At 32.5% G+C, this 16,493-nt stretch overlaps 3 protein-coding genes and 1 pseudogene across 3 annotated transcripts; 3 read left to right on the plus strand and 1 right to left on the minus strand.

Annotated features, from left to right (window-relative positions):
• Positions 1–1,438: 1,438 nt before the first annotated feature.
• On the plus strand, positions 1,439–2,153 carry LOC123227378 (auxin-responsive protein SAUR68-like). The gene has a single exon (XM_044652154.1). It carries the CDS (start codon positions 1,577–1,579, stop codon positions 2,021–2,023), a length of 447 nt encoding a protein of 148 aa, XP_044508089.1. The 5' UTR covers positions 1,439–1,576; the 3' UTR covers positions 2,024–2,153.
• An 821-nt stretch (positions 2,154–2,974) lies between these two features.
• On the minus strand, positions 2,975–3,758 carry LOC123228325 (auxin-responsive protein SAUR68-like). Its single transcript, XM_044653679.1, has one exon. It carries the CDS (start codon positions 3,544–3,546, stop codon positions 3,121–3,123), a length of 426 nt encoding a protein of 141 aa, XP_044509614.1. The 5' UTR covers positions 3,547–3,758; the 3' UTR covers positions 2,975–3,120.
• Positions 3,759–4,546: 788 nt separating this feature from the next.
• Positions 4,547–5,218, plus strand: LOC123227411 (auxin-responsive protein SAUR68-like). Its single transcript, XM_044652202.1, has one exon. The coding sequence runs from the start codon at positions 4,690–4,692 to the stop codon at positions 5,122–5,124; it is 435 nt and encodes a 144-aa protein (XP_044508137.1). The 5' UTR covers positions 4,547–4,689; the 3' UTR covers positions 5,125–5,218.
• A 3,771-nt stretch (positions 5,219–8,989) lies between these two features.
• Positions 8,990–12,353, plus strand: LOC123227107 (annotated as a pseudogene).
• The last annotated feature ends 4,140 nt before the right edge of the window (positions 12,354–16,493 follow it).

Here is a 16,493-nt window from a genome sequence, read left to right on the forward strand (position 1 = left end):
GTCTTTCCCTGTCTATAAATAAGAGCAAACTGATATTGCTTTCTGCACTACAAAGACTTACAAAGAAATATCCTCCTTTAAATCCAGTTGTTCAAAATATACCGTCAATAGTAATGATTAAGTCAAAGAGGCACATTGGATTAGCCAGAAAGTGTCAAAAAAAGGCTGTTGTTAGCATAATCTCAATCAATCAGGGCATGATTTCAGCAATCAGTAAGAGCATTATTTCAGCAATCATTCAGAGCACGATTTCAGCAATCATTCAGAGCACAATTTCAGCAATCAATTAGATCATAATTTAAGCATTCAATAAGAGCATGACTTCAGCAATCAATTCATGTCTGGCATATATTTTTCATTTTTCTATTTAAGTAATTTTTGGTACAAACTCTTTCAAGTGAAATGAAATATAATGCAATACTTCCAATTGCTAACATGGTATCAGAGCTTTATGTTCTTTTTCTTGAAATTTTTTGGTCTTTTGTTGTGTTGAGCACACTGTTTTGTCACTGCGTACCCTGATTGTATATTTGTAAACGGTTTCCAACACATTGTAGCAAGATAGTTAATACATTAATGTAAAGTTGATTAAAAGTTCCTCCAATTAGAGTTATTCCTGTGATTTACTGACGCCTTTTTTTATGAGAAAAAGTTTTCCAATGTAGCCAGGCCTGCCCTATACAAATCCCAACAGTGATTTTCTAAGGGTAAATCAATTGATTTCATGCCAAGGGAAAAAAAAAGACTTTGTTTAGCAAAGGCATTAACTGCAATGGATATGCAACAATGCTATTTTGAAAAGCCTGTAACTCAAAATGCTTCTCATGCCTAGTCAGTTTCGGAAATAGCATATCAATAGTTGCTGAACTAATTGGCAGAGAAAAGAAAGGGTACCTATTATTGCTCTAGCTTGGTAGGTTGATGCCAAGCATAATGCTCTAACCTGCAAGACTTGATCACATCTCTTCAGTTTTGGTCCTAGCGACTAAAACAATTGAATCGCTTTTATTTTTCCCTGAATAATTTACTATGATAAGGAAGGTGCATATCTGAGAAACAAGGTAAATGCAACAGAGTAAGACTTGAAGATAAAGAAAATTAGGCAATCTGAGCCATAAATTTGTTGTCATGCTCATAAGAGAGTCATATGGATCTTCTTGTTAACAGATTGATTGATATTACCTTCACTCTGTGGTTGACAAAGTCTGTGATTTTGAGCCACCAAGACCAGCACATTCGGACCAACAAGCCAGCATACCGCCTAGCAGGAAGAACATGATATTGTTGGGTGTAAGGCTCCACCTTCATATGTCAAATTACACAGACAACTGGCTAAATTGACCAATTGCCTAAATAGAGACACTTATCTTCAAATCAGATGGCTTTGTCTCCCATAAGTCTCTACACAGGGGTAGCTGCACTAAATGGACTCTCTCTAGCCTTTTAACCATATAAGAAAACCCATTTCAGTGGCCTTCAATCCATAGCGAACACTGCATTTCAGTATTCTTTAGAACCAATACAATTCTCTCACACTACGTAAGACCATTTTCTCTAGTTATCAAGAAAAGAAAACATGATTAGTCCAAAGAAGCTAATCAAATTAGCAAAGAAGTGGCAGAAACTTGCTGCAAGCAAGCGAAAAAGAATCTCATTGCCCAAAACCACAGGGGCTGTTGAAGCAGAGAGTTGCAGCACGTCTTCAATGCCTGAGAAGGGTCATTTTGTTGTATACACTGCTGATCAAAGGCGCTTTGAGATTCCCTTAAACTATCTTAAAAATAACATCATTAGGGAGCTTTTTGCAATGGCAGAATATGAGTTTGGATTTCCAAGCGGTGGACCTATCACATTACCTTGTGATGCAGTTTTCATGGACTATGTAGTCTCTTTAATTCAAAGGCACGCAATGAAAGCTTTAGAGAAGGCATTGCTTATGTCCTTGGCTACCGGTCGTTCTTTACCAACTTCAAATCTCTGCAGAGAGCAAAGTAACCAACAAGCACTGCTCTACAACTTTTAAAGCCAACCACAGTTGGATTTTTGTAAATAGCACACAACACTGTTGAAAGATAACTGATGTATTGATGAATATATAAATATATTCATGTAAGCTACTATGCTGTTCAGATTCAAAGAAATATGTGTTGCCAGTTGCGATGAATGAGATTGTGGCTTTTCTACATAAAAAGGGGAAAGATTGCAAAGAAATTGAACCTTTAAATTTAATATATAATTCTTTTGCCAATGTTACTTCTTGATCCACATCCATCTATGTTCTTGTTTGATGTTGGGCAGTTCATTCTAATTCATAACCGTGTTTAAATCCATCAATTTACTGCATCATTAGCCAACATTAAATATTCCTCATTCAGTGGCAATTTTTGAAGTATATTTCTAGACAAAGCGTTCCAACAGGGTATTTCCAACTTCAGTGATGGGATCCTGGCAGCCACATCTTAATTAACTGGTTAGCCTGTGAGAATCTGAATCCCAAAAAAATGTGGGGTTGAACTGCACGAAGTTTGGCCGAATTGTAAATATATAAAACATAAGTTTTTCTGGTTGAACATTTAACATATTAGAAATCAATATTTTTTGTTGGCAGAAATTTGACTCTCCGGTGGGAATTCAGAACCTGTTATTGAAATTTTGTCAGGCAGATTACTAGCATCATGGACGATTACTAGAACCACTGGGGTTGTTGAACCACTGGCTGCAATTGGATTTCATCAACTAGTTCACAACAAAATAGAAAGATACGTGACAATTATGCAGAAACAAACAAAAGATGTCTAATATCATAAAAGTAATCTCAACCCAGCATCAAAGTGTGCAGCGAACATAAACATCCATACAAGGTGTGTAGCCGGATACGATGGTTAGTCGATATGGGCACAAAATCTTCCAGCTGATAATTGGAAACCCGGAGTTATTTATATTGGAGTCAGGAATTCATATTAATTTTAAGAAATTTTGTTGTAAGTTTGTGTCAAATTGTTAGCCAGATATTTATTTTCATGATCCCTTTAATTTAACAGTCCCTTGAAGACTTTGATTTGTAACCTAAGCTCACATAATTTTTAATCATGTAGAAGAGAAAAAAAGTTGATTTCGATCTCAGTTACAAACAACCATATTTTGATGTCTTAGTCCTTGCTGCAAAGAGGATGACAATGAGCAGCAAGCTGTAACTACTGACATGAGCTTATCTTTCTCTTGATTCTTCACAACGCTGCCTCGTATAAGTAACACCATGTACTCCAACAAGAAGGAATCACAGGGCAGTGTAATGGGGCCATCACTGGGCAATCCAAACTCCTCCTCTGACATTTTTAAGAGCTCTCTAAAAATGTCATTGTTAAGAAATGGAAGAGGAATCACAAACCGCCTGCAATCCGTTGTGTAAACAACAAAGTGACCTTTGGTAGCTGCAGATGAATCGCTAATACTGTTTGCCCTTTGGAACAAGATTCTTTTTCTTCCTTCTACAGCGGCCTTTTGACACTTGGTTGCCATTTTGATCAGTTTCTTGGTACTTAGCATTCCAGAAAATTCTGATAGTAGAAAGATTTCAACCAAAGAATGCTTAACTAATGAATTGTGTCGCCTTTCTGAGTGAAAATAATTGCAGATAACTTAGTTATATAGTCTAATTTCTGAGAAAAAATCATCAATGGTAGATTTCCTTAAGTACAAGCCACATTAGACGCAAGACCATGTGATGTTGTTTGGGACCTTTAATCTATGACATGTTAGGCTCTGCCAGAAAATCTACAAAACAAAATTGAACATTGCTGAAAACTGTCAATTAATCAATCTTATTTTCACCAAATTTTTGAGCACATAGGTGAAAATACGGACTCCTAATGTATTCTTTCATTAAAACTAGTACTTGGGAACACATCAATAAGCATGTGCATCTAAATGTTCCTGGAATTGAATGCAAGAGGCAAGGGGATGCCCCATTCTTTCACCGACACTTACACTTCTGAGGCCAACAATAACTTGGGACCCTCTGGGCTTCGAATTCTAATTTGTTAGGAGGCACTGCAATGCCAACAGAATACTGTGTGACACTGTGACTTACAAAGACTAAAGTCTTAAAGATAGTGCCTTTCAAGTTGTGACCTGCAAAATGTGAACCCTTACAATTTTATTAAAGTTGAATTCTTTCGAACCACATATATAGATACATGCATATCTTGTTTGGTAGTTCACTCAGAACATGTTGGGGCCAACATGCTCTAAGTGTATGTCTTGCACATGCCTATACCTGCCAAATCATTTTCCCATACCAGATTGCAAAACTATTTCTTCATAGAAATGTTTATGAGAGAGTTTAGATCTAGATAGAATGTCCATTTATAGCCAAGTAGATCAAATACTTCTTCTTTTGTGTGGTTCTCAAGCACCCAACAATAAAGACTCAACAACTATTGGGACCGGTGGCACCTCAAACTACTTGGCAGAAATTTGGTTTATTGCCTACCAGTTTTTTGCGATGAGCACATGATTATGCACCCGAGAAGCCTTACACAGAACCCCACCTGCAAAGGAGTTCTCTATGGCCTTGTAATATAAAACCAATGCACTTGTTTTGCATTTTACACAACTCAACCATTGCATATCAAGGGTTCAAGCACTAAAATTTCTCATCAAATCTCTCATTCACACACTGTAAACAAAATGATCAGCGCCAAGAAACTCATCAAGTTAGCAAGAAAGTGGCAAAGGATAGCTGCCCTCAAGAGAAAAAGGATTTCGCTACCAGGGTTCAGTAAAAGTAGCACATCATCATCAGTGGCAGATAAGGGTCATTTTATTGCTTACACAAGTGATCAAAATAGGTTTGTGTTTCCCATAACATATCTTAGCAGCCACATATTTCAAGAACTTCTGAGGATTTCTGAGGAAGAGTTTGGTTTACCAGGCAATGGTCCAATCACATTGCCATGTGATGCAACCTTCATGGAGTATGCAATCTCATTGATCAGAAGTTGTGTTGACAGACAAATGGAGGAAGCTTTAGTCATGTCCATTGCTAGTAATAGATGCTCATTAATGTCTCAGTCTCTCCAGCATGGACAAATTGGCCACCAATCACTTATTTGTAGCTGTTGAATTGATCACTTGGACTAACAGATTTTGTAAATGATGCATGTGAAATTAATTTATAGTTCAATGGTTTTATGATAACTTTCTTTAAATTCCTTCATGCTTTTGTTCTTTCAGTTGTTTTTGTTTTTCATTAACAATGATCCGAATGACTACTAAAGTCAGAAAACAAAAGTAAAGGTTTAAAATGACCAAAACCATTTTTAAATCTCACAAGGGCAGAGGCGGGCCAAGAGCTTAGAGTGTGGGGGCATTCTAAAGTCAAGTTAAGTCGGGTGTCAATGTGTGAAAATGAAATTTAATTTCAAGCTTGGTAGGCCGATGGGACATCCATTGGTATGGCAACTAGGCGGAGTTGGGCCAAATGCCTTAATTGATGTCTCTGGTCCCAAAGAAGAAACCTTTACTTTTGATAGTCTCCTAATTGGAGAAGAAAGTTCAAAGTTTCATCTTTTCATAGCCTTTATTTATTTGTTAATTAATTTATCTATTCCCTTGATGCCATTATCACTACCTGTTAACCACATTTGTTGTCAGATAAACCACTTAAATGATGAACTCGTTCTTTGCTACAAATTAATATTAAAAAAAAAAAAAGCTTATATAGAACATATATATTCTTCGAATAAATCTTAAATGTCTCCATTCCACCTTTAATCTTTAAACTTGTCAATCAAAATAATGGAAGCTTCTTACACATAAGTATCACAATAAAGTTATTTACAAACTAAAAGATCAACTCGAAATGTTTCAAAGAAACCTTATTTGGGATTGAATTAATTATATAAAACAAATAAAACCGTTTAATAACTAGTCTAGATTGACTATATTAAACAAGTTAAATGTTTGATTTTGATATACCGTTTACGAATTTTAAACACATGTTTTCATTTTTGGGCACCTTACATCGATTATCATTCAAACTATCTCTTAGGATGAAATGGTTCAAGTTTGGTTGAATTGAACCATTTTTTTTTTTTTTTGGATTTTTTATTTTAATTTCAAAGTATAAACCTTTACTTATTCGGTAAAATACTATACAATTAAGAAATTTTATATTTTTTTAAATAAAAACCTTTATTTGTCAATAAATATTCATGAATCTTGTTCTGTTATTATTTAATTCATTATAGAAATACAGCCAAGTCAGAATTTATACTAGAAAATTAGGCAAGAACCTCTTACATTCCAATGGCAATCTTATTGAAGAATTATATACGTTTTATTTGTTTCGTTGTTAGAATAATTGACTAAAAATTCAGTCTTTGTTCTTTAAATTAATTAAGAGGGAATCGTTTACTGGTACTTCAATTCAAAGGTCTCCTCTTGCAATGAAGACCCAAAAATGCCCACCAAAATGTACCAAGTTGACATAGTTAGCTTCGAAATTATTTCTTATCTATAGTTATCAGTATCCTATAATATACGATATGTATTTTATTATATAATACTATAAAAGTGAAAAAAGATTAGTATCATAAAATATATTGAATTAATTCGATAAAGTGAATGTATCCTATGATATAATACGTATCTTATGATACGTTACATATTACCGATATAGATCGATACATTTTTTTTTATAGGAAATAATGATGCAATAGGGTTGTATATGAAAACTTTTAAAATTTTAGATATGTTTCAAAAAGATGATGTTATTATTTTATTAATATTTTAATATTTTATTTTGTAAAAAACATATTATTAATATATAATATGATACACGATATACAATACAAAAAATTAAATTTTTAATACATTATTCAACTATCAGGCTCCCATCTTTGTAAATTTCATAAGGAATTTTTAATTTGTTTCTTTAAATGATGGTACTTAAGGGAGCTCCCAAAATGATTTTGATATCATTATTAGGATTGGATTTGAGCCAAATCGAGTTTGAACTAGGCTCGATTTACATAAAATTGAGCTCGAGCTCGAGTTCAGACTCGTCGAGCTCGCTTCAAATAAGTTCGAGCTCAGTTCGTTTCAAAAGAGTCTAGTTCGAGTTTAGTTTGAGCTTAAGCTTTTAACTAACTCATTATTAAAATGATATTATTTTAATACATATTGTTCAAAATAATATCTTTTTGTATCAAAATTTTTAACTCGTAAGCTTAATGAGTTAAACACTCAAAAACTCAAGTTCAAACTTGTTTGAGCTTAATATGTCTTGGGCTCATTTGAGTAACTTAAGTTTGATTTGAATTTAACCCTAATCATTATAAATAAAAGCCCCGGAAAATTAATTTTAATCAACTCAATTATTAAAGAGATTAATTCTCTAATAATAGCTAATTTTGAAACTTTGATAAAATGAAGTGGTTAGAGTGGGAACCAGAAAAATGGATGGCCCCTTTAGTTGTACTTCTTTGAATTCAACTATAAATAAATTCCATTTTTTCAATTAATTTACTCCTGCAAAAGGGAAGGCATGAGATAAATAAGATAAAATTAAAGAACAGTTTATTTATCTCTCATGTTTAATTTGTTTATATGATTTGAAATGTCACCAATTAATGTGTGCATGCAAGTGCTTTTCCTGTTCACGTTACTTTTTTCTTCCTTAATGTATGCGAATTAGATTGATAGAAAATTTTATGAAGTGGGTAAATATTATATAAGTATAATTTGGCCAAAGGACTTTTGCCCACCCAAGTTTTAATGCATTTTCAAAGTCACCTCTATAAGATTTAAAAAACTTAAAATCTCACCCATGAATCATTTGTCGTTAAAGTTTTTAAAGTCTCCGACAAAGAGATCTGTTCAAGATTATTTCTCGTGCATTGACCAATGGTTTAAGGTGGAGAGAGGAGGTCATCGACACCAGAGATGGTAGTTGGAGGGGTGAAGAAAAAATTTGAGAGGAGAGAAATATAACTTTTTAAAATTAGAAAACTAAGAGTAAAATATTAGTTTTTAAAACTTAAGGGAGAAAATATAATAAATTTTATATTTTTTTAATGTTATTAGTAAAATGATGATTTCACCCTTGTCTCTAACAAAAAATTTTAATAGTAGTTAACTCATGAGTAGAACTTTAGCTTTTTTAAATCTTGTAAGTATGATTTAAGAACGTATTAAAACTTAGGTGGGATATAGTCCATTGGCCTTATAATTTTGCTATAATTAAATCAGATGATGGAATAGTGTAATAACAATTTCCAAATATGTTTAAGTGACATATAAACATAAGTTCAATACTCGATTTGGGCAAACAGTATTTGGGTGAGTCTTAAAGTTTATTAAAAGTATGAATAGTTCTAATAACTTATTATATATTTGGTAGGTGTCTTCTTCGAAACTAAAACAATGTAATTTTTTCTTAAAAGATTATTATTTAGAAAAGTTTCAAAAGTGAAAGATTTATCACTTCAATATATATAGGTAATTTTGGGAGTGGCAGATTCAAATTGTAACATGTATCAAATATTTCTATAACCCTAAAGATTTTCAACCCAGTATTTTAAAACTTATACGTAAATCCTATTGGATAAATATATTTTGTTCATGCTATATGAAATTTAACATAGATAATTATGAAGGAATATTATATGTATCTATTTTTTGTACACAATTCATATATACAGTAATATGTCATCATGTAATTAGATGATTTTAAAATATGTGTCATCATATGATAAAAAAAATTCAATCACATGATAACACCTCATCTGTATACATAAATTGTATACCAAAAATTGGTGCACATAGTTTTATTATTATGAAAAACATCCACTGCTATTGGATTCATCAAATCTCTCTATCTAAAACGTTTAAAACTAAAATCCCATGTTCCACATCTCTCAACTAACAACTACCCATATATATCATAAGAAAAAAAGAATCCAAAGCAATTATAACTAAAGCCAATATAAACATTTTCTAATACTTCAATACCATTCTTGGCTGTCACAACTCATCATAACATTCATTACAAACATTTTCTGATACTTCCCAGCACCACCATGGAAGCTTTGCCTTTCACGCTGGTTGTCTCATTTTGCATGTGCATGCTTCTCCAATATTATCTCCAAGCTTGTAATATAAGGTAATTGGCTTATTGGGCATTCGTAATTTACTCAGAACGAACTTAGCTTTTTCTCCTTCATTATATTTAGCCACCTCTTGACTTCATTTTCTAGCTACTTGTGCTGAGTTAGGACCAAGTCATAGTCAAATTAAAGCCAAATAAATTAATGGGCGACTTCAAATTTTTGCTGCTTTTGTAGGCGACTTTGGATGACTGGCGATGATTTTTGTTTGAAGACCAATTAAAGAATTATTTTTTTGGCTGCTGTAATATTCCCTTTATTGCAATATCATACATGGCCCAATAATTTTCCCATTTCAAGACCTAAAAGATTTCATCTTCTTTCATAGTGTAATTTGCCTGTGAGGCCTATATATATAGGAGGATATATAAGTGTTTCAAAGAGGAGGCTAGTTAAATTAAAGAGACAGAGAGCCCCCATACTACAAAGAGGGTTCAATTTCAACTTTCAGCCTCAAAATGGGTGAAGGCGATGAAGTGAAATCCAAGTTTAATGGAATCCCGAGGCCAAAGTCTAATCCTGGAACACCAAGGCCAGTCTACGCAGCGCCGTCGCCACCGATATCAGCTCCTCCGTCGCAGCTTCACTCTCCATCTTTAACACGGTCGCCTCTCCTGGCGTCTCCTGATTACATAGAGCCAAGCAAAACCCCAAAACCCTCAACCCCAAGAAATTTAACCCCCAGAATTAGAACCCCACGCTTTATCACCCCTTTGAGTAGCCCCATCAGAGCGGCTCTTAAACTCACAAGGCTTGATCCTCATGACGCCTGGCTCCCCATCACTGAATCCCGCAATGGAAACGCCTACTACGCTGCGTTTCATACTCTCTGTGCAGGAATTGGAATTCAAGCTCTTGTTCTCCCCGTGGCCTTCCCCATTCTTGGCTGGTAAGGAAATATTAGTTTGACTATCATCAAGCTTGTTTATGGTCATCTTCTTCACTGAGCTGAAATATGTTTCTGATTTGAACACTTTGGATGATTTTATAGGAGTTGGGGTGTAATAAGCTTGACGCTGATCTTCATATGGCAACTTTACACTCTTTACATACTTGTGGCACTTCATGAATCTGTTGAAACGGGCATGCGTTACAGCAGATATCTTCAACTGTCCACTGTAGCTTTTGGTAAGTATCTCTTCTACTTAAAAAACAAAAAAACTGCCAGTTTTTGTAAGTATTTCTCTCTGGTTGTTCACTAATTATAAATGGCGCAGGTGAGAAGATAGCGAGGTGGATAGTCATTTTCCCTCTGATGTATCTATCGGCGGGGACTTGCATGGCTCTGGTGATGATAGGAGGGTCAACATCGAGGATATTCTACGAGACTGTGTGTGGGGGCACGTGCTCGGCAGGACCGGCGCCATTAACACCTGTTGAGTGGCACCTGGTTTTTACATGTGCTGCAGTTATACTTTCTCAGCTCCCCAACTTGAACTCCATTGCCGGAGTTTCTCTGATCGGCGCCGCCACTGCCGTCGGGTATTGTACCTCCATTTGGTGGTTTCAGTTTCGAAAGATAGGCTGTCTGGCGTCTCGTACGACCCCGTTCAAGCTCCAAATGACACGGAGAGGATTTTTGATATCTTAAATGCCCTTGGAATCGTTGCTTTTGCATTCAGAGGCCACAATCTTTCTCTTGAGATTCAGGTATTCACTATTCACTTTCTTTAATTTATATTTACTCTTCGTTTTGGGGTAAGTACTAATGAATATTAACATATTATTGCTTTCAGAAAGTTGGATTATTTATTAATTTTTAACTATGCATCTTATTTCAAAATCATAGTCCGGTCTGGATTAGAGTAGGGATAACAATCAACTCGGTTTGTCTTTTTTCGAATGAGAATGAGATTTTTTAATAAAAACAGAAATGAGGACGATTATTCATCCTCGTTTCGGTCCATTGTAATCCTTTGCTACCAAAATTAAGACTTTTTTGTCAGAATCAATTTAAGTTTTTTAGTTTTCTTCCTTAGTATTTATTGACTTTCTCATAAATTTTATGTAAAAGGAAACGAATTACATTCCTAGCAGCAGAAGTTGACTTTTGGTCATTAAGATATTTGTTCAATTTTTAGGCACAGAATTTAATGACATGGATCTTTGACTAGGAGTTGAACATATTGAATATTCAACTATATAAGAAGGAATTTCCCAATTAATTTAAAATCATTTTACCACTTCTTAATACTAAATTGGGACAATTTAATGTTCTATTTTTTTAATTATATTTCATTTTATGCAGGCAACAATGCCTTCTGATGAGAAGCATCCCTCAAGTGTACCCATGTGGAAGGGTGTCAAATTTGCATATCTAGTCATTGCAATGTGCTTATTTCCTCTTGCAATTGGAGGCTACTGGGCATATGGTCAATTGGTATCACATATATCTCATTAAATTTTATCAGAATTGTACCATTTCCTACATAATTACCATTCTAAAACCTTTGTTTTCTACTAATTAACAGATCCCAGAAAATGGAGGAATGCTAACAGCCTTGTACGCCTTCCATCAATTGGACACATCACGATTCATCCTAGGGTTAACAAGTCTATTCGTCATAATCAACGCCGTTAGCTCATTCCAAATTTATGGCATGCCAGTATTTGATGCGTTGGAGTCAGTCTACACAAGAAGGACGAAGGGTCCATGTCCATGGTTTCTCCGATCACTCTTTCGGATCATTTTCGGATTCTTTATGTTCTTTTTAGCCGTGGCAATACCACTGCTGGGAAGCTCAGTCGGTCTAGTCGGAGGAGTTGCATTGCCAGTGACATTAGCCTATCCATGTTTCATGTGGCTTAAAATCAAGAAGCCTAAGAAATATAGTTGTATGTATAACCTGAACTGGTTTCTTGGTCTCCTAGGACTTACTCTAAGTGCAACGGTTGTTGCTGGAGGAGTTTATGCTGTCATTACTAAGGGTGTTAAGGTTAATTTCTTCCACCCTAGCTGAAAATTAGGAGTAAATGACTGAGTAATTATAGATTTTTTTAATTATAAATTATGGCATAAGTTTTACACCTTGGGGATTAGGTTCATCGAGTGTGAATGGTGTAAATTTTTATTTCATCGTTTATGTAAAATTATGGGGTGACTGATTTGAGTATTTTTTGTTGTACGACGTTTATTCTGTAAAGAATGCAGATATTTATAGTAAATTTGTGTTTTTTTTTTTTTCAACACCTTTTTGTTTTATTTTATATTTTCTGTCTTTCAATGGTAGATATATATCTTTATTATTTTGTATCAAAATTTTTAATTAAAAAATTTGATAAATAACTTAAACTCGAGTTCGAGCTAAAGCTTGACTGAGACTATAAAGGACTGACTCATTTTAGACTCATTTAAATTAAGTTTGGTTTGAATCTAACCTTAGACACAGCCATTGATCATGCTGGGCCGAGTTTGCTGTCGCCCACCAAAAGACGGGTCTTGCTAATCATGTCAGCTTGTGGCATGATAAGACCTATTATACAGTCCAAGGCCTCTTGGGCCAGGTCTGTATGAGTTTTTTATGGGTTAATGTATTATATTATATTTTTATTTATCAATTTTTTATTTTTATAATTAGATCCATAGGCTTGGCATGATCTAAAAAATTATAGGTCATGTCCCACCGAGCTGTGCTTGCCCTCTCAACATGTCTAATTCCTTTACCAAAGTGAGTATTAATAAATTCAGAAATAATAATAAAAGACCACTAGTAATACTATATATATATAAAATTATATGTTATTTTATTTTTAATTTAAAATTATTTAATCATATGATGATATATATAAATATATATATATATATAAATAAATATATATATATATATATATATATATATTTATGTACTAAATATATATAAATATAAATAATTTTATTAAAAAATAAATTGATGATAAGATTATTTCATTTTAAATTAAGACAAAAAAGGCTAAGTGCTTGAAATATTAATTGAAAAATAATTATGCCATTATAAGAAAGGAAACATATTACATCACACTTCACTCATTGGGAATGTGCTAAATAAAATTTTTAGTGTAAGATGTTTGCAAATATTCAGCAACTCAATAATTGAAAAGCCATTTACTTTATTATTGTAATTCTTTCTTGGCTGAATAATCATGTTTGAAATATAGATTATAAATAATGATGTTACACATATTTTTATACTAATATTCATTAGTTAAAGATAGTCTAAAGTATCACGTTTAACGGTAATATTATTTATATAAATAATAATATGTTATTATATAATTATATATTTTTAAATTAAAAATAAAATTTAATCATATAATATTATATCATTATTTACGTATAAAATTATATACATAGTTTTATTATATAATTATATCAAAAAAAATTGGCTAGAGAATCATTGATATTCTACATAATTAATCTCTATTGTACATTACAAATTTTATAATGTACAATAATTAAAACCATTATAAGAGGACTTAATCATCCAAGTAATTATTGAATTGCCATTTTCTCTTTGACCTAAAAATTTTGATAGCTGGGAGAAGGAGATTAGCTGAATGATTATGGAATATATACAAGGGATATATGGACTTGTCAAAAGGGTCGGGCCAGCATTCCACACAAAAATAAAAAGATAATATAACCAGACATGACCTATAATTTTTATGTTTCATGCCAAGGTTTTAGGGTAAGGCCTATAGCCAATATGATATGGCCAACAAAAAAATAAAAAATATAATATAATAAGTTAGCTCATAAAATATGTGGGTCTGATTTGTTAAAAGTTTTCAAAGATACACTCTAAAAGGTCTTAGGTTATACTTCAAATATTATCATTCTACGGGTTAGTATACCCTGGTAAAAGGCGAATCTTAGCATGTCACGATGGGCTACACTACATTCACCCAACACAGCCACAAACCTCTTCAAATATATGACACTACATGTGTAAGTGCAGTCGTTTCAACACACAGGATGCACACTTATTTTTTAGATAGGGTTTCCGAGGTTAGGAAAATGTAAAAGCAACAGCAAAAGGGATTGTTGATCAATTATTGGTTTTCACTTTACATCAACATCTTGTATAAACCAGTTATGTTTGCTAATCCAATACAGAAGAAATTATGTAATTGTCACAATAATGCCCCAAGTCAATACCTCTCACCATCACACTTATTTTTAATTGTCACAATATAGAATAACTAGTTTTACCTCTAAGAAAACCTTCAATGACAGAAAATTGACTCCATATATGGGGTAATTTTGGCAACTTTGATATGATGATCATATATATGTATTAAACCGTGATTAATATTAGTAATAATAATAACCCTATATATTAATATTAGAAATACAAAAATTCAGTCAAATTTTTTCCTCAGAATTTGTCTTTTAAGTAGCTATCTTCAAGTGATGGAAGTTGCCATTTTATAAAATTGTAGATGTCCATGTCCCCGTCGAAGAATATATAAAAAGTCATACAATTTGAATACAGTTTCGAAGTAAGAATCTAGTCAATATATAATAAGCTAATTAATCATCTCATTAAAAGTTTAATAAACGTTAAGACTCATACTAATGTTGTACACCCAGATCATATGTGTATTAGACTTTTATTTATTATTGAAATTTATCTATAAATTTTCATTAAACTATTTAATTATCTAATTTTATTAAACCAAAATTATAATTAATATTAGTTTACATAATATGTTAGACTGCCATGCTTGAGAATTGGTTGTAGTTCCCTAACATTACATAAAAAAATTATTTGAATTTAAAATTGTCAAAACAAATATCTCTTAATTAATATCAACGATGGACAGATAAGAGAGTTGCACGTGCTAGAATATTATTTATAAATAAAAACAAGCATAAGTTTATAAGAACCATACTATGTGCATGCGTGCATGCAAATTTAGTTGCAGAAGCTGGAAGTCCAGAATGAAAAACTCTGTGATTCTCATGTTAAGCTCAATTCATGGCCATTCTTTAACCGCAGTGGGGGTGATGAATGAATGATTTTACAAGTGCGGTTGTTCATATATTTCGATCATTATCTCTCTCTCTCTCTCTCTCTCTCTCTCTTTCTCTCTCTCTCTCAATCTTGGGTCCAAAATATGAATAGATTGAACTATGTGAAAGAACACCACTCAACTTTTTCTGAAGATTTTCATGTAGAATAGCATTAATCTAATCCCAAGTGTGTAGTAATTAAGCTGTTCTCTTTCATGTTCTTCAAAAGTTAAGTGAAAAATAAATAAACAAAAGCTGCCTATCATGGTGTCGAGCTACAAGAAAGGAACGATGGAGTCAAGGATGATCACTTAACCGAGAAATGATAGACTGAATTCTTACTAGAAAATGCTTTAAAAACTCAATAATTGAAACACTTTTGCTTTATTTATTATTGTTAGTTCCTACTACACAGAAAGAGATTGAATGCCAGTTTATATTATAACTTGGTGGAACCATTTGTATTAACTATCAAAACCTAACACGCAAATTATAAAGTTATAAATTATACTAAATATTGGCCAAGGCTGAAAAGTCCTTATCCCACTTTGAAGATAGAAAATTGAAGGGAAACCTAATATCATTCATACAGAAAACTTTAAATCACTTTATGTAAAGCAATTTGAATGGATAAACCGCAAAATAGGAGATAATGGAGTAATGTTATGTATACATACTTACGATTATGTGTTATTTTATTTTTAATTTAAAATTATTCAATCATATGATAATATATTATCTATTTATATAAAAAATATATACGTATAATTTTATTAAAGAGAAAACATATATATGTAAAAGGTAGCCTAGAAACTTTTTACCCCTTCCAAATAACACAAAACCAAACACTAATAGTATAAAGATAAAATAATAGTTTCATCATATATAAATTTAAAAAGAAATAAAAATAGCTCTTTTATAAATCTAATCTTAATATTTTACATATAATGTTTAGCTTTTTTAAGAGTTTAAAAACTTGTATTTAAGTCCGTAAAAATTTAGCGACTATTGAATTTAAACATTACCATTGTTACTGATCAAGCCATGATACAAAAGTTGTCGAGAACAGCAAAGTTATATGACAACGAGGTGTGATAGAGATAAGAGAGAGATCAAATTACATCGTGAAAAAAGATTATTAAATAGTGTCATCATTTTTTTAGCTTAAGTAACTAGACGTTTTGTCGAACAAAATAAGTTGAAAACAACAAGATCGATGCAATAATAAACAAAAAATTATCAAAATTCAGTGATATAACAAGTAACATAATTTAATATTTGGTTGAACAAATATTTTTGTCGAAACAAAGGAAAAACCCAAATTTTTTATT

This window comes from Mangifera indica, chromosome 10 (assembly GCF_011075055.1).
Source record: "Mangifera indica cultivar Alphonso chromosome 10, CATAS_Mindica_2.1, whole genome shotgun sequence".
In the NCBI taxonomy this organism is placed as follows: domain Eukaryota; kingdom Viridiplantae; phylum Streptophyta; class Magnoliopsida; order Sapindales; family Anacardiaceae; genus Mangifera; species Mangifera indica.